The sequence below is a fragment of the Arabidopsis lyrata genome (assembly GCF_000004255.2).
Source record: "Arabidopsis lyrata subsp. lyrata unplaced genomic scaffold ARALYscaffold_4, whole genome shotgun sequence".
Lineage (NCBI taxonomy): Eukaryota > Viridiplantae > Streptophyta > Magnoliopsida > Brassicales > Brassicaceae > Arabidopsis > Arabidopsis lyrata.
In genome coordinates this window covers 5,951,279-5,974,041 of record NW_003302552.1, presented here as the reverse complement: position 1 = coordinate 5,974,041, position 22,763 = coordinate 5,951,279, and the positions used below count along the sequence as shown (strand labels likewise).

General features: G+C 39.0%; 4 protein-coding genes, 3 long non-coding RNA genes and 2 pseudogenes across 7 annotated transcripts; 6 read left to right on the top strand and 3 right to left on the bottom strand.

Moving 5' to 3' along the window:
- Window positions 1–230: 230 nt before the first annotated feature.
- LOC9315003 lies at window positions 231–972 on the bottom strand. Its single transcript, XR_002332845.1, has 2 exons — window positions 874–972; window positions 231–797 (listed from the first exon to the last, which is right to left on the bottom strand). It is a non-coding gene; the product is annotated as an uncharacterized LOC9315003 (long non-coding RNA).
- Window positions 973–3,049: 2,077 nt separating this feature from the next.
- LOC110229094 (putative protein TPRXL) lies at window positions 3,050–3,712 on the top strand. The gene has a single exon (XM_021027972.1). It carries the CDS (start codon window positions 3,050–3,052, stop codon window positions 3,710–3,712), a length of 663 nt encoding a protein of 220 aa, XP_020883631.1.
- Window positions 3,713–4,867: 1,155 nt separating this feature from the next.
- On the top strand, window positions 4,868–8,614 carry LOC110229093 (annotated as a pseudogene).
- A 365-nt stretch (window positions 8,615–8,979) lies between these two features.
- On the top strand, window positions 8,980–9,643 carry LOC110228896. Its single transcript, XR_002332382.1, has 4 exons — window positions 8,980–9,072; window positions 9,163–9,204; window positions 9,294–9,371; window positions 9,511–9,643. It is a non-coding gene; the product is annotated as an uncharacterized LOC110228896 (long non-coding RNA).
- A 152-nt stretch (window positions 9,644–9,795) lies between these two features.
- On the top strand, window positions 9,796–11,868 carry LOC110229092. The gene is made up of 3 exons (XM_021027969.1): window positions 9,796–10,172; window positions 10,239–11,269; window positions 11,773–11,868. The coding sequence occupies exons 1-3, from the start codon at window positions 9,899–9,901 to the stop codon at window positions 11,866–11,868; spliced, it is 1,401 nt and encodes a 466-aa protein (XP_020883628.1). The 5' UTR covers window positions 9,796–9,898.
- Window positions 11,869–12,057: 189 nt separating this feature from the next.
- On the bottom strand, window positions 12,058–13,119 carry LOC9315002 (RING-H2 finger protein ATL78). Its single transcript, XM_002878889.2, has one exon. It carries the CDS (start codon window positions 13,020–13,022, stop codon window positions 12,405–12,407), a length of 618 nt encoding a protein of 205 aa, XP_002878935.1. The 5' UTR covers window positions 13,023–13,119; the 3' UTR covers window positions 12,058–12,404.
- Window positions 13,120–13,644: 525 nt separating this feature from the next.
- On the bottom strand, window positions 13,645–15,662 carry LOC9315001. Its single transcript, XR_002332301.1, has 3 exons — window positions 14,802–15,662; window positions 14,128–14,306; window positions 13,645–14,000 (listed from the first exon to the last, which is right to left on the bottom strand). It is a non-coding gene; the product is annotated as an uncharacterized LOC9315001 (long non-coding RNA).
- A 3,063-nt stretch (window positions 15,663–18,725) lies between these two features.
- Window positions 18,726–20,242, top strand: LOC9316828 (annotated as a pseudogene).
- On the top strand, window positions 20,076–22,634 carry LOC9316827 (F-box/kelch-repeat protein At1g64840). The gene is made up of 5 exons (XM_021028366.1): window positions 20,076–20,145; window positions 20,472–20,563; window positions 20,719–20,786; window positions 20,936–21,019; window positions 21,245–22,634. Exons 3-5 carry the CDS (start codon window positions 20,751–20,753, stop codon window positions 22,427–22,429), a joined length of 1,305 nt encoding a protein of 434 aa, XP_020884025.1. The 5' UTR covers window positions 20,076–20,145; window positions 20,472–20,563; window positions 20,719–20,750; the 3' UTR covers window positions 22,430–22,634.
- The last annotated feature ends 129 nt before the right edge of the window (window positions 22,635–22,763 follow it).

The window sequence follows — 22,763 nt, the reverse complement described above, 5'->3', positions numbered from 1 at the left end:
TGGAGAAATTCATCGCAAGTAATAATCTCGACACCGTCGTCGTTGAGAAGAAGAAGAACAAAGACTTAAGCGTAAGTCAGAAACAGAGAAGAAGAGCTTTCAGGAAATTGGCACGTGATTACCTCGTTACTCATTTATTCAATTTGATTATATTTTCTTTGAGTAATCTTTCTTTTTATTATACAAAAAAAAAAGAGTTTAAAAACCAATACTACTACAAAGTACAAACATTTCATTTGCAGAGATTTGAGCAACTCAAAGTTACAAACTTACAACAATATAAATGTGTATGTAAAGAAGCAAAACAAACAAAAGGAACAATCTTTAAGCATTCTATGATCACTTTCTCTTTTCTTTTTATACAAAATATTACACAACATTAACCAAACTACTGTATAAATGTAAAATCTTCTTTCCACTTCTTGGCTCTATAAGGCATTCGAATGATGCAGAGAGGAGGTTGGATCCAGCGGTTGGGGCGGCGTCTGAGCCTGGTTCAGCTGTTGCTCTAGCCTTCTCAAAATTCTTGTTCTATATTGGCTAAAAGGATGCACATTTATGTCGAGTTTTGTTCGTATAGATCTCAAAAGTCTTGATCTATATTGGCTAAACCAAAAGCTCACAAGTCCTTTTAGCTTAAATGATATGCCTTGCACCACGTTTAACCAATATATGTCTCACAAGGGAAGAAAAAAAGATGTGTTGAAGAGCACTAACCACAGAGTAAAATATATGGGCGAAGAGAACAACCAACGCAAACTGGACAGATGCGTAAATCCAGACAAATCTTCTCATTACTGCATAGGAATATTCCAGAACTAAAACGGATCAGAGTGGCACATTGGAAATAGAATTTTCTAAAAGAAGACCTACCCATGGTTGATGCGGTCATGGATGCAAGAAGACCAAGAATACAAGAAAACGGCAGTGATATCGCGATTTTCTCAACCTACAAATGATACTTACAGTTATAGATATCTATCTGTAGTATATCTGTATATGCATGTCTAAATCTAGATGCTGGCTGTTGCTAAGACCTAAGAGTGATATAAACAACACATCAATATCTCAAGAGAAGTAATCACTTGGATCATGAAACTAACAACACTAATCAGAGATTAAGGTTCCCAAGCAGGAAATTTTTAAACATGCCAATCAACAAGTAATTAGCCGAACAAAACTCTAATCTTCTCAATTCCATTCAACAGACACATCTAATTCATTCAAAGTTCAAAGCTTTGAAACCAAGATATATTTAGATATATGAAAAAATATTTAGATATATTAAAAAATAATTACGAAATTTAGTTTAATAATATTAATATTAAATTTTAAGAATTTTCCTAGTTTTATAATTTTATTCAATTAATATGGATGTTAATTTTTTAAAAATATGATTTAATAAAGAAATAGAAAATCTTTTGAGTATGGATTTTTGGCCAATCTCCACCCATCGTTGTACTTTTGTTATACTGTCAAGTGCTTGTACTTGTCAAAGGGGTTTACCGTCAATTGGAGTAAGCCACGCTTCTACTTTTGGTCTCCTTTCTCCACCTTTTTCTCTCTCTTTTATTTTTGGTCACCAATTTTTCTTCCTTTTTCAGTTGAAAAAATTATTGATGGTTATTTGTTTTGTATTTTAATGGGTTAGGGAAAGAAATGGCTATATGTGGATGAGATGGTTTCGAGTTTGGACTCTGGAATATTAACCATAATTGATAAAGGAGACATTTGATCATTACATGGCCATCTTTTTTGGAGTTAGTTGTTCTTTTTCTATCATGATATTAGATCATTGTCTTAATTTTTGGTTTAGAGTTAATAATTTTTGTTCAACTTTTGTATAAAACCCGAAAAAACCGCCATCTATTTTTTTTTTGCCGTTTAATAACTATGTTTTTAAATTTGGAATAAAAATACCTCATTTAATTTCGATTGTCTTTAAAACTTGGTAATTTCAAACCCGAGACTTAACAGTTGTTACTGAGCGTAACAGAATTATTTAACAGCATTAAATTTTAACCTCACGTGTTTATATAAATATATACCAACTGCTCACAAAATATTATGAGAATGTCAATGTGGCCTGGTGGTTGCGCGTTGGTTTTGTAAATTTCAGGAGCTGGGTTCGACTCCAGTGAATGTTGGCTTGGTTTTTTTTTTTTTTTTTTTTTTTGTTAAATTTCTATAACTTTGTGGTTTCTATTTTTTGCATGAAACCCTAGGGCGACCATCAGCCGTCGCCGCCGAAACTTCCTCATTCTTTTTCTTCTTCCTCAAAATTTCAAATTTTGAATCTAGGGTTGGTCTTTTTCGTTGTCAAGATTGGTCCATTGAATCTAAACAATTTACTAATCTCTGCATTTGTTGGGCGTTAGAGAAGAAAAAACTAATAAATTTAGCTTTCCTTTAGGTGAACAGAGTTATCAACAGAGGAGGCGAAAGAGGTAGGAGGAAGAAGAAAGAGAAGAAAAAAAAAAATCAGCCCTTGGGCGACCCGGAGGATTGAGATTCGAACCAAGCACTCGTGGTATACAGAAAGACACACGATACCACCCGACGACATTGATTTACTTGTAATGTATTGTGAGCATATGGTAACATATTTACGCCCAATAACGACTGTTAAGTCTCGGGTTCGAAATTACTAAGTTTTTAAACAACGATAGTTTTAAAAGGCAATCAAAATTGAATGAGATATTTTTATTCCAAATTTAAAAACACAGGTATTAAACGGCCAAAAAAAAAATAGATGGCAGTTTTTTCGGGTTTTTTCCCGTTCTTAAACTAATTTATAGTCCTTTTTTTTGCTTTCATCTAGTTATGTTTTTTTCTTCCAAATTTCTGTTCAATTTGTTAAATTTAGAGTTAAGCTGACATGTATGTAGTAAGGGTATTAATTTGAACCAAAGCTATTGGTGCAATCACCGAATGTTAAAACGAGAACACGGGAAAAGCGTTTCTCTCTCTTCGACAAATTAGGCGATTAGTGGTCGATAACCTAACGCCGCCGTCGGCTGGCCTCACGCCGGTAGGCGAGTAAGCCTCCATGGCTAAGAAGAAAAAGCTCCCTCTTCCGTTCGCTGCGCCGTGTATCTCGAAGTTCTCCAGGGTTTTGGCCGTCACATCTTCTTCTTATGTCCCGATTTCCTCCGGATCTGCGAATCCCGATCTGTCTCCGTCGAGCGCTGCTGCTTCTACGGTGGCTTCTGGTACCTTTGTTGAGAGTAAAGGAGCGCTTCCTTTGTCTCCAATGGTGGTTTCGTTGTCTTCTCCGGCCAGTTCTGGTCAAATTGCTTCCGACTCTACAGTGGTGGTCGAGACTAAGGGTTGCTCTAATCAGTCTCCTACAACAACAGTTGAGTCGTTGCTTCTGAAGGGCTCTGTGTCTGAGAACTCCTCCATAGGCGCCGTGTCTTCTATCCCATCTTGCTCTCCGGGGAATGGAACTTGTCTTCCATCCACTTCTGCGACTGCTGCTCCTCTTCGTCCCTCTTTCTCGGAGGTCTGTGCCTTGAGACCTATCGGTCCTGTGTCTGAGATCTCCTCCACAGCGGTCACGAGTACTCTTCCAGGCAGCTTACCGTTGACTGGTGCTACTCTTACTTCACAGACTACCTCAATTCCCATTGGTGAATCTGAGTCTCAAACTCCGAAGATGGACCTTCCCTGGGCATCAAAGTTCAAGGCTTCTTTGCGTAACCTGAAGTAAATGAGTTCGCCGACTTTCCTGGAAGACGGTACTCCGGTTGTGGTTGCTCTTCCATCGGTGTTGTTGAAGACGGCAGAGATGTGGAAAGAACATGTTGTGGCCCAGTTTCATGGACTGTGTCCTCCTTCGTCAAGAATTTTCAATGATTTGAATCCGATTTGGGGGAAATTTGGAGACATCACTGTGAGGATTATTTCTGAAACAGCTACTCTGATTTTCATTCCGGCGATCAATTCTCGTAACTGGGTTACTGATATAGGCTTCTGGCAAGCTGGTAACTGTTCTTGTACAGTTTACCCTTGGTCTCCAGAACGTCTATTAAAACTTGAAGAACTTCAAACGGCTCCAACTTGGGCGATTCTGAAGAATGTCCTGCCTCAGCTGTACTCTTTAGAAGGTATAAGCGTCATTGCAAGTGGAATTGGGGAACCTCTTCATACAGAGAAGTCATGGCTAGATCCGGTTAATATTGGTACCACAAAGGTGAAGGTGGTCATAAATTTGGGTTTTGCTCTCCCTTCCACAGTTGTTGTTCGTGATGTACAAGGGAATATTGCCCGGGTGGCTGTTGACTACCCCAGGCCGCCTCTGAAGTGTTTGAATTGTGGGAAATATGGGCATTTGTTGAGTAGATGCCCCCAACCTCTTTTGAAGAAGTCGCCTTTTAAGAAAGATAAGCCGTCTGGATCCAAAGAGGTGTCTCTTCCTTCAGTCTCTATCCCCTCTTCTGGACATGACAAGGTTGAGGAGATTTCTGCTCAGACTGGGGCTGGACTGACGCCTCCCTCCAAGCCTAGAAGGAAACGGTCTAGATCAAAAAAGCGATCCTTGAGTTTTCCTCCGAAAATTTTGGATTCTCAGTCTCCTGAGACTTTAGAGGACCATTCTGGGAAGAGACCTGAAGATGGTAAGAAATGGGTTGTGAAGATTGGAGGTAAGCCTTCTTCCTCTACTCGTCAGCCCAAACCAAGTGGATATGTGGAGGCTGTCTGTGTTCAGTCAACCCCAGGTATTCTTCGCCTCAAAAGAGATTCTATCCATTCTCCTGATCCTAATTTCCCTATCCCTCCGGGTTGGGCTTTTTGTCTACCAAGGTGAAGAAAAAAGAACTAAAGAAATGGCACAACCGCATGCGGTCTACGACACCAGGAACTCATGGAACTGATCGAGGCGAGTTCTCGAACAGCTCTTTGCCTCATTGAAAGCTTTGCTTTCGCCTTCACCTTTTGTGTGTATATGAAGGTTTTTTGCTGGAACATTCGTGGCTTGAATAGCCGTAATCGACAAAGATTTGTCAGAAGCTGGGTCGCTTCAAATAATCTCCTGGTAGGTTGTCTTTTGGAAACTCATGTGGCTGAGGAGAATGCCGGCTCTGTTTTAGCCTCTACCCTACCAGGTTGGAGAATGGATAGCAACTATTGTTGCTCTGATCTTGGGAGGATCTGGATTGTTTGGGATCCTTCTGTTTCAGTTTTGGTTTTAAAAAAATCGGATCAGTTTATCATCTGCAGTATCAAGCTGCCAAATCTCAACCAATTTTTTGCGGTTGCTTTTGTCTATGGGAGAAATACGAAAATTGAGAGGAGATTACTTTGGGAGGATATTTCCTTGTTGGCGTCTTCTACTCCTCTTTCAGAGACTCCTTGGATTCTGGTTGGGCATTTCAACCAAGTCGCTGCCACCAATGAACACTTTTCTATCATTCAATTTTCCTTCTCCATGAGAGGTATTGAGGATTTCCAGAGCTGCTTAAGGGATAATAATCTCTCTGATCTTCCGAGCAGGGGGATAATAATCTCTCTGATCTTCCGAACAAGATAATCCTATCATTAGAAAATTGGATAGAGCTTTAGCTAACAGCGAATGGTTTTCGGTTTTTCCAAGCGCCTTGGCTGTTTTTGATCCTCCAGGGGATTCAGATCATTCGCCGTGTATCATCTCCATTGATAATCAGCCAGGTAGAGCAAAGAAGTCATTCAAATACTTCTCTTTTCTCTCTACCCATCTTTCTTACCTTCCATCCTTATCTGTGGCTTGGAAGAAAGATATTGCAATTGGCTCGCATATGTTCTCATTGGGTGAGCACTTAAAAGCTGCAAAGCTGTTTTGCAGGAGTTTGAATAGGCTTAGGTTCAGCAACATTCAGCAGAGAACTGATCTGGCTCTTTCCCAGTTAGAGTCATTGCAGATTGCCTTACTCACTAGCCCTACTGATTCATTATTCAGGGAAGAACACGTGGCTAGGAAAAAATGGGACTTCTTTGCTGCTGCTTTGGAGTCTTTTTACAGATAAAAATCAAGGATTCGCTGGCTTCATGAGGGAGACGCGAATACAAGATTTTTCCATAGAGATGTTTTGGCTCATCATGCGAACAATCTTATCAAGTTCCTTAGAGGGCCGGATGACACAAGAATTGACAATGTGGATCAGATTAAGGGTATGGTAGTGGCCTTTTACACGCATCTGCTCAGCACTCCTAGTGATATTGTCACTCCCTTCTCGGTGGATAGAATCCGTCAGCTCCATCCTTTTCGTTGTGATCCTTCTCTTGCTCTTAAGCTTTCAGTTATCCCTAGTGAGGAGAAAATTACTCAGGTTCTATTTACCATGCCCAGGAACAAAGCTCCGGGTCCTGATGGATTTCCGGTGGAGTTCTTTGTAGAAGCTTGGCCTATTGTTAAGGACTGTACTGTGGCGGCTGTGAGGGAATTTTTTGTAACAGGTCACCTGTTGAAGAGATTTAATGCGACTGCCATTACTCTTATTCCCAAAGAGACAGGGGCTGATCAATTAACCCAGTTCAGACCCGTCGCTTGTTGTACAACAATCTATGAGGTCATCACTCGCTTAATCTCCAAGAGGCTGAGGCTTTTTATTGATCAGGCGGTGCAGAACAATCAGGTGGGGTTCATTAAAGGGAGGTTGTTGTGTGACAATGTGCTCTTGGCTTCAGAATTGGTTGATAATTTTCAAGTTGAAGGTATTACTTCCAGAGGCTGTTTGTAGGTGGATCTCACAAAGGCTTATGATAATGTTAACTGGGATTTCCTAATCAATATTCTTAAGGCTATGGATCTCCCTCCTCTGTTCATAAACTGGATTTGGGTCTGTATTTCTAGTACTCCTTCCTACAGCATTGCCTTTAACGGTGATTGGTTTTTTCCAAGGGAAGAAAGGGATTAGGCAAGGGGATCCAATGTCGTCTCATCTCTTTGTTCTTGTCATGGATATTCTCGCCAAATCTTTGGACCTTGGTGCGGTGAATGGCCTCTTCACTCTCCATCCCAAGTGCTTGGCGCCAATGGTAACTCATTTGAGCTTTGCAGACGATGTTTTGATTTTCTGTGACGGGTCTGAATCTTCCATTGCTGGGATTCTGAATATTTTAGATGTGTTTAAGAGTGGCTCAGGGCTGGGTATTAATAGACAAAAGACTGCTTTGCTTCTTGATGGTGGAGACTTTGAGAGAAATCGGTTATTATCTGCTAGTTTTGGTGTCGCTCATGGATCTCTCCCTGTGAGATATTTGGGAGTTTCTCTTATGGCTCAAAAAATGAAAAGGCAGGACTATCAACCTCTTCTTGACAGAATCAACTTGAGGTTCACTGCCTGGACCGCTCGCCACCTCTCATTTGCTGGGAGACTTCAGCTTTTATAATCCGTCATCTATTCTACTATTAATTTCTGGGCCTCTATCTTCATCCTTCCCAACCAATGTTTACTGAAATTGGAGCAGATGTGTAATGCTTTTTTGTGGACAGGGGCTCCTAACTCGGCTAGGGGAGCAAAGATTTCTTGGGAGATTGTGTGTTCTTCTAAGGAGGCTGGAGGATTGGGGCTAAAACGTTTGTCCTCTTGGAATAAAGTCCTTGCGCTGAAGCTAATTTGGTTGCTTTTCACTGCGGCTGGGTCACTATGGGTTTCTTGGGTCAGATTGAATCTTATTGGTCAAAGAAACTTTTGGGACCTTAATCCCTCAATCTCGGACAGTTGGATTTGGAGACAGTTGTGCAAGCTTAGACCGCTGGCCAGGCCCTTCCTTTTCTGTGAAGTTGGGTCGGTTGTCACTGCTAGTTTTTGGTATGACAATTGGACGGGTCTTGGGCCTCTCTATGACATGGCTGGTATTAATGGGCCGCAATTGTTGGGTCTTCCTTATAATGATGTGGTAAGAGATGCTCTCAGGGGTAATGACTGGTGGATTACTTCTAGTAGGAGCAGGAACCCAGTTATTAGGATGCTAAAGGATTCTCTCCCTGTGGCCATGAATGTGTTTGAGTGTCAGCATGATGATTCTTATCGTTGGAAGCTTGAGAATCATCCTCCTTCAAACAAATTCTCGACGGCTGGCACGTGGGTGGCTCTTTACCTTACCTCCATCTCGGTCCCTTGGCACAAGGCTGTCTGGTTTAAAGACCGGGTACCCAAACATGCTTTTATTTGCTGGGTTGTAACTTGGAATAGGTTACACACAAGGGACAGACTTACGAGATGAGGCCTCTTTATTCCGGAAGTTTGTGTTCTCTGCAATGACCTTTCGGAGTCTCGTGATCACCTCTTCTTTGAGTATCGTTACAGTGCTGACATTTGGGGGTTCTTCACAGCTGCGGCTCGTCTGAATCATCCATCTCAGTACATGGCTTGCCTTACTTGGTTACTTTCGGCTTCGAGTAATCATCAAACTGATTTTCCAAGCCTCTATTTACTTTATCTAGAAGGAGCGTAACCTTCGAATTCACTCCGGTGTTGCTAGACCCTCCAATCTCATCATTAAGGAGATTCAACTCATAATTCGTACTCGTCTCGATCCGCTTTCCAGGGCTCAATCTGTTGTGCAGCCTGGATCATCCTTGTTGTGTACTTGGTTTGGTCTTTTCCAGGCTAGGTCTCTTCTCTTGTAATCCCTCCTCCTTATTTCTCTGCAGGTTTTGTTTATTTTGGGGCAGGTAGCACTTTGGGCAGGTAGCACTTTGGGCTGCTGGCCTTTGTTCTTTTGTTATTTGTGTTTTTTTCGTGGCATGCGTGCCTTTTGGCCTACGGGCTTGTAATCTTTTTCTTTTTGGGCCTGTGTGCTTGTTGGGCCTCCTGGTCTTATAATCTTTTTCTTTTAATGGAAATTTGAAATTAAAAAAAAAAAAAACATAAATGGAATCTCACTAACAAACATAAATACCATTTCTAGATTTCTCTGTATATCGTTATTCTTCAATATGAATACGAGCTTTACTCAATTGTGTGATGTTTTTGGTACAATTCAGGACTCACTTGTTGGTTTAGTGTGTGGCAAAGATGTCTCTAAAGTCACAGAAGTTAGATTCACTCTTGATGATGGAACATGACGAATTGACTGTAAAAGATGGTAAACATTTTGATAAATGCAAGAGTTGTTTTTAGGTACAATGGTTAGTTTATGAAGTTTGTAATTGGTGTTGTTGTGCTTTTCTTATAGGGTGAATGAAACTTTCGACGCTAGAGAAATGGAGTCGGTGCGGTTAGTAGCTTTGGTTCTTGTATGATATGTGGTGTGATCATATTTATTTTTGGAGGTATTTTTTTTCTAATGGTGAGATTGTGAAACAGAGATGGAACCTATGAGCGTCTCAATGGTCATTTGAAGACTTTTCAGGATAAAACGTAGCTTCTTGTTTTCTCTGTGAGGTATGTTTTGTATTTTTGGTTTTGAAATGCTTTGATTCTTTTAGCATTAATTGGCAATAGATTTTGGTATGTTCTATACAAGGATTTGTTAGATATATGTGAAATCATCTTTAGTATTAAATATTGTTTTGTTTTGCAGGCCTATAATGGACTTCAATGAGGTTACCTTTCTGTTATAGGAAAAGGATGGTGATAAATCAATGACATGTGGACGGTGGTAATTGAAGATTAAAAGCAATGGCCAGGATGTTCTGAAGATTAAGAGCAGTGGATTGAGGTTAATAAGAAGCTGAAGACGCTTTATTCATTATTATGCTAAATCTGAGATTGTAATCTTCTTCTTTATTTTGTTCTCTGCTTGTTCTCAAGATTTTCCTCATCGTTTTGCTAGATCTCTCTTTGAGACTCTTGCAGATAAGAAGTGGTGTTGCGTTACTTGCGAACGTTGTATCCATTTATCGTTATCAATAAACTCAGTACTTTGTTTCCCTTATCACTGGTATCAGAGCCATTCTTCCTCGAAATCAATGGCAGAAACTAGATCGCGATTTGAACAAGTGATTGCGGCACAAAATCTTCAGATCGACAAGCGTATGGCTAAACTGCGGGAAGCAATTCAGCTCTTCTCCGATCAAGTGAATCACTCATCATCGAGTGGTCATCTACAACAGCAACGATCATCTCCGGTGCTTTCAGCGACTCCAGAAATTATGTATCCGTCATCACGATCTAGGAACGCAGAGGAGGTGAATCTGCAAGTCGTTGCTCTCTCAGCCTCGCCGCAAGTTCGAGATTCACAGGATCTCAATCGTCCAGATCCAAAACCAAACTATAAGATCAAAGCTACTAATAGTAATCCACCGTCAAATCGCACAATGAAGATTCGTCGAAGCCTCTCTTGGGAAGAAATGGAAGAGAGAAGGTCAAAGGGGCTTTGTATGTTTTGTGATGAATCTGAAACTCCAGATCACCATCTGAGACACAAGAACGCATGTATTCTCATGATAGATAGTGAAGATCGTCTCTCTAATGCTATTGAATTAGAAGAAATTGCGGTTAAGATATCGAGTGATATGGGGCTGTCGAATGCAATTGGTTGTGATTTAGAGACTGGTGACACAGATTCATTGACTGAAAATAAAAAAATGATTCAAGAACAAGCCAAGAATCATTCCACAGATTCAGTTCTAGAACCTAGCTTGGTTCATCGTATGTGTTTGCCTCTCAAACGTCATGTATCAAATCCTCAATGGGAACTTAGCCGTAGGTCTTCTATAGAATCTATGGATGTTTATGATCAGACAAAGGCTTTACGTTATGATGATTTGACATCAACAGTTGTGAGGATACAACTATCGCAATCGCAATTTGATCTTGGAATTGCTTCGAGTAGTGTACGCCAAGTGTTTGGTTCAATTCCACTAGGAACACACTTATTGCAAAATAGGAGAAGGGAAACATTTTCAAAGACTTGGTGGTTTAAGTTCAAAGCAACGACAACAACAAAGCTGCTTATATCAGAATCATCGAATCAAGAGAGCTTCGAGTTGTTTACAGAGAATAACGGCTGCTTAGACCATTTTCAATCGCTGGTTCTGATGAAAGAAGAACCAGAATCTGTGAAGGTAAATAAAGTGAAGTTAGAGACGCAGAGTTGCAATTTGAAACCGGATTTGATTCAAGCCAAGATGATGGTGACAAAGACAAATTTGTTCGGTACCGATGAATCAGGTTATATTCTTGAGGATTTCACGTCTGCAATCTTGGAGAAAAATCGATCACAGTTCTTTTGTGGATTTGACTTTGATGGCTTACAGTTTGGTGATGTTTTCCAGTTCTGGAAAAGAGTTGGTAGCCGTGAGAAGTTAACAGCACCTAAGGAAGAAGAGAAAAGGATGGTGATAAATCAATGACACGTGGACGGTGGTAATTGAAGATTAAAAGCAATGGCCAGGATGTTCTGAAGATTAAGAGCAGAGGATTGAGGTTAATAAGAAGCTGAAGACGCTTTATTCATTATTATGCTAAATCTGAGATTGTAATCTTCTTCTTTATTTTGTTCTCTGCTTGTTCTCAAGCTTTTCCTCATCGTTTTGCTGGATCTCTCTTTGAGACTCTTGCAGATGAGAAGTGGTGCTGCGTTACTTGCGAACGTTGTATCCATTTATCGTTATCAATAAACTCAGTACTTTGTTTCCTTTATCACTTTCACTATATTGAGTGTATACACTTGTACTCCCATAACTCTGAATCACATCGATAACATCACTCAGCAATTGAAGATTTCAAAGAACAAGCTATAGTACGCTCTTTCGTTCTGTCTCCTTATCACATATCTCTCTCTCTAAACTTGCAAAGTTGTTGAGTTCATGAGTTTGCTTTATTTTTGGATGTTATTCAGTTCTTGGAAGGTGATGGTCTAATATACTCCGATCAGGCCCGGCTTAACACATGTGTCCTAGGTGCTGAAGCACAGGGTCCTCTGTTTGAAGGATGAAAGATTCTTGTTGTCCTCTGTTTTTCCTAGTTGTCAAGGAGTTTTTTTTACCACAGCTAAAAAATGTAATTTGTCTTTAAGTTAAAAATTATTTTCATTTTTAGGGTCCTCTTCTCATGATTGCACCAGGTCCAACAGAGGTTTGAGCCGGCCGTGACTCCGATCGATGAGTATCACTTTAACAATATAGAGTGTTGTTATTTGGTAGACAAAATGAATTGTTCCTCTCTACGGTAAAGTCAAAATTTGTACCCAAAACGAGATTTGTGTTGCATACCAGAATTAATCAAACTTGTAGTGAAAGTAATAATGTAAATTTGAGAGAAATAAATCCTAATTAGTATCTTAAAGTTTACGAGACTATAAAAATTGTGAAACCTCTAGATTAACTAAATGATCACAACAAAAACAAAAACAAAACATAATTTGAAACCCTAATTATACTTCCGGCACACGGATCAACTAAGATACACAACCATACACAAAAAAAAAAAAAAAACAAATTTTGAAACCCTAATTAGACTGTTTCACTTTTGTTACTGGTAAACAGGCTGGCGACAAAGAGGGCATGAATTATGTTGTCGATTCAGCCACTCGTTGAGACAACCTTGATGAAACAGATGCGAACAATTATGCATATGGCCGTAGATAGATCCCGACTCCAACATATCCTCCAAACAAATAGCACATGTCTCTGTTTCTTCTTCGGTCTCTTGGTCCACCAAATCTGTTGTCGACGGAGCACAGTTACAAGACACGACTTTGTATACCTTGTGTGTAAATCTGACGGAGACTCCCATGAATAAGGGTTGTTGTGGAAAGTGATCAGAACTTTGATCACTTCTTAGCTCTTGTGCTTTAATAACAATCTGGTCAGATATTTGTTTGGACAAGACATGATCGTGGAGTTGGGTATGGACAAGTTGATATAGGTAGTTTGGTTCGAAGTTTTGGAATTTGAGATAGATTAGTGGGTCGGAAGGAGGAGAGTCCGGGTAAGATCCGAGACTCGTGACACTATCATCGTTGTCGTCTATGATAAATTCCTCGACTTCTCTCTCTCGAATGATTATTAGTTCGTTTAAGAAGCCTGAAGATGGAGTAAGAAACAAATCTGTTACGTTAACATCAGCGTTGAGTGATTTGGTTTCCATTATCCGAGAGTGAATTAAGACAACAAATTCAGAGAAAGAGAGATGATCAGTCGTAAGAGATTGGAAATAAGAGAAGAGATTATTGTGAAATAGGAAATTGTGGAGAAGTCAAAGTGTAATGTTATGTTTTTATAAGCAAAAGTTTGATTAGAATTTGTTTTGATGCGGATATACAATTCCCTTTTTTTCAACTTTCCTCTTGTTTCCTTTTTTTTTCTTTTATTGTTGTTGTATTTCCATTTTTCAATTTTAATGTAACTCACTACCGGAGCTTAAAATTGGTTCCCGGTTTAAGCTCACCATACCGAATCTGTAATAAGAGCATGATTATAGGTAGTCTCTTAGAAATTAATCTTAGCAATATTTAAGTAATTTATTTGTAAAAGTGATTGTTAATAGATAGTATTTTTGAGTTAAAATTTTTGAGTGATTAATGGTAGGCTCTTAACATGTGGTTTTTAGAAAAAAAAATATTAATATAAAAATAAAATTTATAATCATAGAAAATTTAATAATTGTTGCAAATTAAAACATACATGAGATACAATTTATAACATAGATGACATAAAACACAATAGTTTTAAACTTGATTTTCGGAAATTTTTTGCCATATCGACCAAAATTTTTGAATTGTTGCTTCTTGTTAGTATCATGGTATCTTTCGTGTGTGGAATTTGAGCTCTATACAACATCACACACATAGCATTCTTATAGTAGTTAGTTACTCTTCTACTAACTACACACACTTAGACTTCTAGAGATTAGACTAAACTTACAAACAAGAGCTCGACTCTCTTACACATTCAACAACTCTAATAACTCACTTGAAAAAAGAAAGTAAGCCTTTGGTCTGTAAAAGGCATATCCTTTACAATCACTATACGCCACTTTCCAGTGTGATCATTCTCATTGATCTTATGACCCCTCTGCTTCTTGTGTTGCAAGAGTAACTTCATCCCAAAACGCAACATAGCAAACCTGCATCCACAAACCTCATTCAGGATTGGATAATGATCTCTGGAATTGGTTTTGTTTAAAACCCTTACTCGATATGCAAGAGAAACAGTTAAAGAGCAGTGGACAGGAGAAAATCAAAGTGACCAACCTTTTGACTTGATGCCTTAGACATTCCAATAGGTTCATAAAGATTTTATCTCCACCACCAAAAGCACACGTCGAGACTACAACTTCACATGTTTGCATAAACCTCTTATCCTTATCCAAAATCCTAAATCCCCCATTAGCATTAAAAAATCCACAATGCAACGAAACTGTTTCCCTTACCTGATGCAATAAAATCAATACTCAGTTCAACATATCAACTAATCATTCCACAACACAGAACAAATAAAACGAAACAATACCCAAGTTTTAACCAACCAATAACAAATCAAAGAAACTCTCTTTTTCAACATTCATGGCCTATTCATACAAAAACATCTCAGAGTAACCTAACAATCATGCGTATAGCATCAAAAACTTATCAAATTCATGAATTATAAAAAGATCCCAGAGAGTATTAATCGAAACAATCATCAACACTCATGAAAAAAACATTCTCGGACAACAATCGGCTTTAAACATGCCTAGTTTCTTTTACTATCATAACAATCGGCTTTACTCATGTATTACAACACAAACAGACACTCGTTAACCTAATGATTCTAATTACCCTAATTTTACTAACAACTAATAACCCTAAAATCCCAAATTCCATGAACCCTAATTCTAAAAACTCTAATCACATATCAATTCATACAATCATAGATAGATTCATACCATGACAAACCGATTGGGGAAAGCTTCACTCTGATTTGTTGAAAATAATCGGAAATCTTGTGAATTTCAGTGGAAGAAGAACAACACTCCGACAACACTCGTGAAAGAGAGAAAGAGAAAAAAAAACAGAAGGAACGTTCCTTAGTTTAAAAAGAGTAAATGCAATTAATTTAATCAGTTTTATCCCTAAGATTTCCCTAAGATTTCCCTAATATACTGCCCGTTAATCATGCTCTAATTTCCTTCAAGTCCGTGGATCTCTTCTGTTTTATCTAGGCCTGGGCACTCGGTTTAATCGGGTTAAACAGTTCGGTTTATTCAGTTTTCTGGTTTTTCGGTTTTCTACAAATCCTGTCGAATTGAACCGAATATAATTTCGGTTCGGTTCGGTCGGTAGTCGGTTTATTCGGTTCGGTTATAGGCTAAAAAAGTAATTCCGAAGTGAACCGATTTTGTTTTTTTTTTCGGTTCATTCGGTTAACCATAGTAAATTAAGAGCCAATAAACATTTTAACAACTAGAATTATTAAGCCCATAATAACAAATTACAAACCCATTATCAAATTTACAATAAACTGGCCCAAACCCATGAAAAATACGGTTCTCGACGGTATGTGAGAACGAGACGGCGACGGTGACGGTGATGTGCGGCCGTTCGATCCCGTCCGACGAGATCTGTTACCAAACAGCCAAAATCATAAAATTGTAATCAGAAGCAGAAGGCTCGGCGACGTTGAAGTTTTCCTTGTCCTTGCTAATTTTGTGAGGATTTAGAGAAGAAAATGAGAGATGTGAAGCAGAAGAAGATGCATAAGGTTTTACTAGGGAATGAGAGAGTAGAAGGAGAAGCGGCTGGGAGAAGAAAATTAAAGAAACACAATTAGATTTAGGGTTTTCTATTTTATGTAATAGATCGTGGGCTATAACAACATTTGGGCCTGCAGATACAGTTTAACCCATATGTTACATTTAACATATTTTCTATTAAGTAAGCCCACAAGTAGTCCAGATAATTAAACGCACCTAACCCTAGCGTTTCGTTTATTATTTTTTTCAGTCCGTCGTCTTTCCTCGAGCTTCCATGGCGGATCTTCAACATCTGCAACTCATTCCTTAGCTTGAGTTCATGAAGCTGCTTCAAAGACAGGTGATGGTTGGGAGACAACCGAAGAACCGTTCGGTTAGGTGATGCCGAACCGAACCGAACCGGAAACCGAATTCTCAAAATAATTTCGCCGATCGGTTCAAGCCTCCTCTCACAATCGGTGCCGATAACCGAAATAGTCGGTTCTTTCGGTTCGGTTTAGTCGGTTATTACCGAATGCCCAGGCCTAGTTTTATCCTCTGCATCAAGCTTTTTTGAACAAAACTGTAATTGGGCTTGGGCTTTTAACAGAAAACACAGCCCATGTTCTCGCCACTAAACCCAATTTCAATCATAAACCGAAGACTAACCAAGAGATTGAACCAAACGTAAACCATGTGTAAACCAATATGACAATTTTAGTGTGCTCTTCTCTTTGAGAGTGTGAATTTGGTGTTCTTAAACTTGTGTGGATTTTGGGTACGATTTAATCTTCTTCCCCTTTGCTAAACTCTGGAAATTAGAATCGATTCTCTGTTTTCAGTATTTGTTGGTCATAGACTCATAGGATTGTTGTGGAACTAGTATCAAATAGGAAGCATATCATTTGTTCATAAAGAATATACTTTTGTTTTCTTTTCAAGTTCAAGTCTGCTTTCGTTTTTGTTCATAAGTTGTGTGTATTTTCGCTAAGTAATGTTGTATATTATTTAATCTTGCAGCATTTTTGTCTTTGGTGGCGTTGAGACATCATCATGTCTAGCGCAGAGGATGTCAAATAGCAATCAGTGCAAGGAAACCTCACCGACGAGGCAGAGAAGGTCAATGCCATCATTGCAGCAGGAGGGTTCCTTTTCATTCTCACACTAGATATTGATCAAATTTAGTAATGAATACGATACCGTGAGTCCGTGGCCTAACTCTTTCTTTAATTGCATTTTGTAAAGAACAAGTATGGAGGGCTCATGCCAAAGAAACCAACTCCTGAACTTACCCTACTCTGTGTGAATATATATGCGTTTGGTGGTCAAACTGTTTACCAGTTTCCGAGCTAAGACAGGGCAGGGTACACACATTGTTCTCCTCTTCGATCAAAAGGGTGAGAAATTGAAATCTACGCAGCTTCTAATCTCATGTGCTTCGATTTTGTTTGAGACTTCTTCTTCTCTCCATCAATTAGCATTGTGTAATGTGTTATGAGCCAGGTAATGTAACTTAATCGTAATAGTGTGAGATTTGTGTTGCATACCAGAATCAAACTTGTAATGAAAGTAATAGTGTGAATTTCAAGTCGAGAGAATCTGAATTTCTTTAAATCTAACTGTAGGTATATAGAGTGATACATAAAGAATAAACCATAATTGGAATCTTAATGTCTACGACAATATAACAATTGTGAAACCCCTAGATTAACTGAATGATCACTACAAAAACAAAACCATAATTTGAAAACCTAATTAGACTTCCGACACACGGATTAACTAAATCATTACAACCACTGCACACACACACACACAAACACACAAAAGAGACATGTTTTAATTTGAAACCCTAATTAGACTCTAGTTATTTGGTAACCAGGTTGGCGACAGAGAGGGCATGAGTTATGTTGTCGATTCAACCACTCGATGACACATTCTTCATGAAACATATGCGAACAATTACGCATATGGTAGATGCGTTTATCCTCATCCAAAATACACTCCAAGCAAATCGCACATGTCTCTGTTTCTTCTTCTTCTTCGCTCTCTTTGTCCAAATATGTTGTCGACGGAGCAGAGTAACAAGGCACGACGATGTATAACTTCTGTGTCAATTTGATGGAGACTACCATTAATAACGGTTGTTGTGGTGGCAAGTCAGAACTTTGATCACTTCTTCTTAGCCGTTGGGCTTTAACAACAATCTGGTCAGATATTTGTTTGGACAAGACATGATCGTGGAGTTGGGTATGGACAAGTTTCAAAGTTATGATTGTTAGAACTTAGAATATAAAGAACAACACTTCTTTATTAGATTTAGAAACTCTCACAAAATCTGAAACTCGTTACACTATCATCGTTCTCGTCTATGATGAGTTCTTCGAATTCTCTGTCTTTACTGATTAGTACCTCGCTTAAGAACTCTGACGAGGGATGAGACCAAGTCGAAACATAAACATCAACTGATTTGGTTTCCATTATCGGAGTGAATTGTGTCGACAAATTCAGAGAATGAGAGATCGTTGAGAAATATGAAGCTGTGGAGAAGTTATGTTTATATAAGCAAAACTCTGATTACAATTTCCTTTTTTCCAATTTTCCTTTTTTTTTTTAATCTCAAAAATATTTATTAACGTTCACTAATTGTTGTATTTCCATTTTTCTTGTTGGTAACATATCTCTATACCGGAGCTTATACCAGTTCCTATTATTTCCCGGTTTAAGCTCACTATACCGAATTTGTAATAAAGTCTCCAATTCCTCTGCATCTAGCTATTTTGGACAACTGTAATTGGGCCTGGGCTTTTTACACTTTGGAGAAGTGAAGTGTAATCCTAAAAGTTCTCGCCACTTAACCCAATTTCAAATCTTAAACCGAAGACTAACCACGAGATTGAACCAATCCTCAACCATCATGAGAATTTTAGTGTGCTCTTCTTCTCTGTGAGAGTGTGTGAATTTGGTGTTCTTAAGCTTCTAAACAAGGGTTTTGGGTATGATTTAATCTTCTTCCCCTTTGCTAAATTCTGGAATTGGATTAGATTCTCTGTTTGCAATATTTGTTGGCCAATGAATCATCTCTGATCATATTTGTTTGCAATTTCCTAAACCCTACACTTTTTTTCCTTTCAGATTTTCGAAAATCACAGAATAAAGCAATAATGGCAACGGAACAAGATGCATTATACAAAATGCTAGACTCGTCTCTCCTCCGGGATTGTGTACGTTTGCTTCTACTTAATTTCTGGGCATAATTACTGAGTTTTGATTTCAGAAATTTGATTTGATTCTCCGATTTCAATGTTTGTTGGCAAATTCTGGTTATTGTAGTTTGGTGTATTGTTGAGAAGCAGTTGTGAATCAGATTTGTTTGTTTTTGTTCAAAAATTGCAGTTGTTTCCGTCTCCTTCGGCAAAAATGAAACAACCTGCACCGAAAAAGCACACATTGTCCATGCCAGACTGGTCTCTTCTCCCGGAAGATTTACTCCAACTTATCTCCAAGCATCTAGAGGATTACTGTTTCGATGTTGTTCATGCTCGCTCTGTTTGCAGCTCTTGGCGATCCTCGTTTCCCTTTCCTTCTTCTCTGTACGCCCAAGTTACTCTCAAGTTCCCTCGCAAAAGCAAAGGTTTTTGCACCATCAAGAAGGTCCCTTTGTTTCTCTTTAGAGTCCAAGCTCCCGCTGCTGCTGCTGCGTCGCCTTCTGAGTTTCTTCTGGGAGGAATAAACCAAGTTAGCTCAGAAGATCGTATCGAGCTTCCATCTCCCCTTCAGTGTTCACTAAATGTGAAAATCCCAGGATCTGTTCCAACCTTGATGAACATGCTCGACTGCCAGATCATCCCTCTGGGCTATCAATACAGAATTATAGGTTGGGATCCTGAAGAACGGACAACAGTTTTTCTTCCGCTAAGCAAGGATGGAGAATTCGTTGTGCTTCTCAACCAGCGTTTACTGGCATTAACAAGTGCTGAAATGAGGTGGAACTTCCCAAATGCACGATGCTCGGAGTTAGTCACTTTTCGAGGCAGATTTTATGCAGCCTTTCTTCACTGGGGGGTTTACGTTATTGATCCTTGTTCTCTGAAAGCGACTAGCCTGATGCCCTCACAGTCTCTGCACTCAAGCAATTACATCTGCTAATGATGAACTTTTTTTTGTTGAGGTAATCTTTCCTAGGGGATTACCTTTCAATCGGTTCAAATGTAGAGTGAGTAGGCTAGATGAAGAAGCTGGTAAATGAGTTGTGGTCACTGATTTGGGAGACCGTGTGTTGTTTATTGGACACTTTGGAAATGTCTCTTGCTCAGCTAAGGAGCTTCCTATTGGTTGTGGTGTGAGTGGGAACTCAGTTTTGTCCACCTTTAGGCCAATGTAACTTACGTCTATAAATATGGAGTACATACAGGAAACGAGGAAGACGACCGCTATCGATGGAGATGCGTAAGTGAGAATTGTGTGACAATCTTTTACACTAAGCCATAAGATCTTACTTTGGAATACCTAAGACATCTGTTGGTTTTATATGATTTTAGAGTGATCACCCGAGATTCAGGTCTTAAATCTTTGTTATAAAACATAGAAACGGTTGTCTCATGAACTCTCCAAACTGTGTTTGACAAAAATTCTTCACTTTTTCTCGATCTGCAGCAGATGAAAGTAGCCTTTGACCCTAATTTGAACTCTTATACCGCTTAGAAGGCTATCAATCTGCAAGATGGTCAGTTATTGTTGCTTCCATAAGCTCAATAGAAAAGGAAAGAAACACAAATTCTTTATTCGCTGACAATTTCTTTCCAACTTCGGTTAACTACTAGTCTACTACAACTGTACCGTTGATTTTAAAACAAAGCACATGAGGCCCTCTTTTTCATTCAGAAGCTCTCCCTTACCTCACTTCAAACTAGACAATCTTCTGTGTCTATGTCACTTTTAGGGTTCTAAACTTGTAATCTTCTTCCATCCACATTTTGGTATGAAATTGAATAATCTATTTGCTTATCGAATTCTGGAATTGGATTTGATTCTCTCATTCCAATATCTGTTGGCAAATCTTGTTCTTGATACTTACTTTTCTCTATTTATGTTTGTTTACAGTTTGCTAAACACTAAAAGCTTTTTCTTACAGATCACTGAAATTGCAGCTCTTATTAGCAAAATATGGCACCGAAAAAGAAGACATCAACCATGATTTGGGTACAGACTCTTTCTCTCCCTTCATTACATAGTTCTATTTTTTACCGAATTCTTGAACTGGATTTGATTTACTGTGTCATTAGCAAGATTCTGTTCTAATCTTCTCTGTTCATGTTTCCTAAACCATAAAAGCTTACTTTCTCATTTAGGTCAGGAAATCACAACAACCAGAAAACAAATCGCTACTGGACTGCTCTCCTCTCCCCCAAGAGCTACTGCAAAGTTCCGATTCTGTAACAACTCTTTTTCTCCTTGAAGAGTTTACTACTTCTAATTTCTTGGCATAATTACGAGTTTGAGTTCAGAAATTTGATTTGATTCTTCGTTTTCATGTTTGTTGGCAGATATAGTTTGGTGTATCTATGGTGAAAAAAAGATTTGAATCAATCTAGATGTAGTTTTACATATACAATTCATTGTCAGAACTCACACAATTTTGTAAACGCTTTTTCTTTTAGGCTTTAAAATCACAGCCTCAACCTGCAACGAAAGAGCATACATTGTCCAAGCAAGACTGGTCTCAGCTCCCTGAAGAGCTACTACACATTATCTCCGAGAATCTGGAAGACTGTTTCGATGTTATCCATGCTCGGTCTGTCTGCCACCCGTGGCGATCCATCTTTCCCTTTCCTTCTTGCCTATTACGTACAAGTTATTCTCTTCCCTCGTTCGCCAAGTTCCCTCGCAAAAGCAAAGGTTTCTGCACCCTCGAAAAGTTCCCTATGTTCTTTTTTAGAGTCCGTGCTCCTGCTGTTGCTGATGGATTGCCTTCTGAGTTTTTTGTGGGAGGAATAAACCGAGATAAGTCAGATGATCATATGCAACTTCCATCATCCCTTCAGTGTTCTGTAAAGGTTAAGATCACAGGATCTGATCCGACCCTGATGAACATTCTCGATACTCAGATTCTCCCTCTAGGCTATCAGTACAAAATTATCGGTTGGGATCCTGACTCATTGGCAACAAGTTTCAGAGGTGTAGCTTTTCTTCCACTAAACAAGGACGGAGGAAAAGAATTTGTTGTGCTTATCGGCTACTCTCATGATTTGTTGGTGTTAAGAAGTGTTGAAATGAGGTGGATGCGGCTTGAGAAAACCTCAAGAGCTGACTGCAAGCATATAGTCACTTTTAAAGGCAAATTTTATGCAGTCTTTATTAACGGGGATGTTTTTGTTATCGATCCTTATTCGCTGGAAGCAACTCCCCTGATGCCCTCGGAGCGTCTGACCTCACAGAACTATCTTGTTCCTTCTGGCAATGATGAACTATTCCTGGTTGAGAGAATCATCGTTCGTGGTAGTGTAATACAATTTTGCAAGTTAGCATGTAGAGTGAGTAGGCTAAATGAGGAGGCTGGTGAATGGATCGTGGTCACCGATTTGGGAGATCGTGTATTGTTAATTGGACAACCGGGAAATAGCTCATGCTCAGCTAAGGAGCTTCCTGATGGTTGTGGTGTGAGTGGGAACTCAATGTTGTTCACCAATGAAATATTCAATGAAACTTACTCCTATAAATATGGAGTAGATACAGGAAACTCAGAAGACGACCTCAATTTTTGGAGATCCTCAAGAGAGACTAGTGTGACGATCCTCAACACATCTCCAATGGTGGCCCTCCGATTTGCGCGCGAAAAGCCGTAAAATCTTACTTTGGATACCTAAGACATATATTAGATAAAAGAAATATATTTCCTTATGACTTCAGGTAAAGATCTTGTGTATCTGTGATGTTATGGTGATATTCTAGTTCTAATTTCTAAAACTTGTTGCCTCTATGGAAATGATTGTCTCATGAATTCTCAAAGTCAGTGTGTGGCTTTCTAAAGAAGTCAACTTTCGTCCCAAACTCATATGAAACTTAATCTGCAGAAGATGTTCCATGCCACTTTAATGGTTAGTAGCTTGTTGAGATGATTTTAACAAAATGCATCTTATGGTTGCTGATGTGGGATAATTTCAGGCATGTGATTATGGG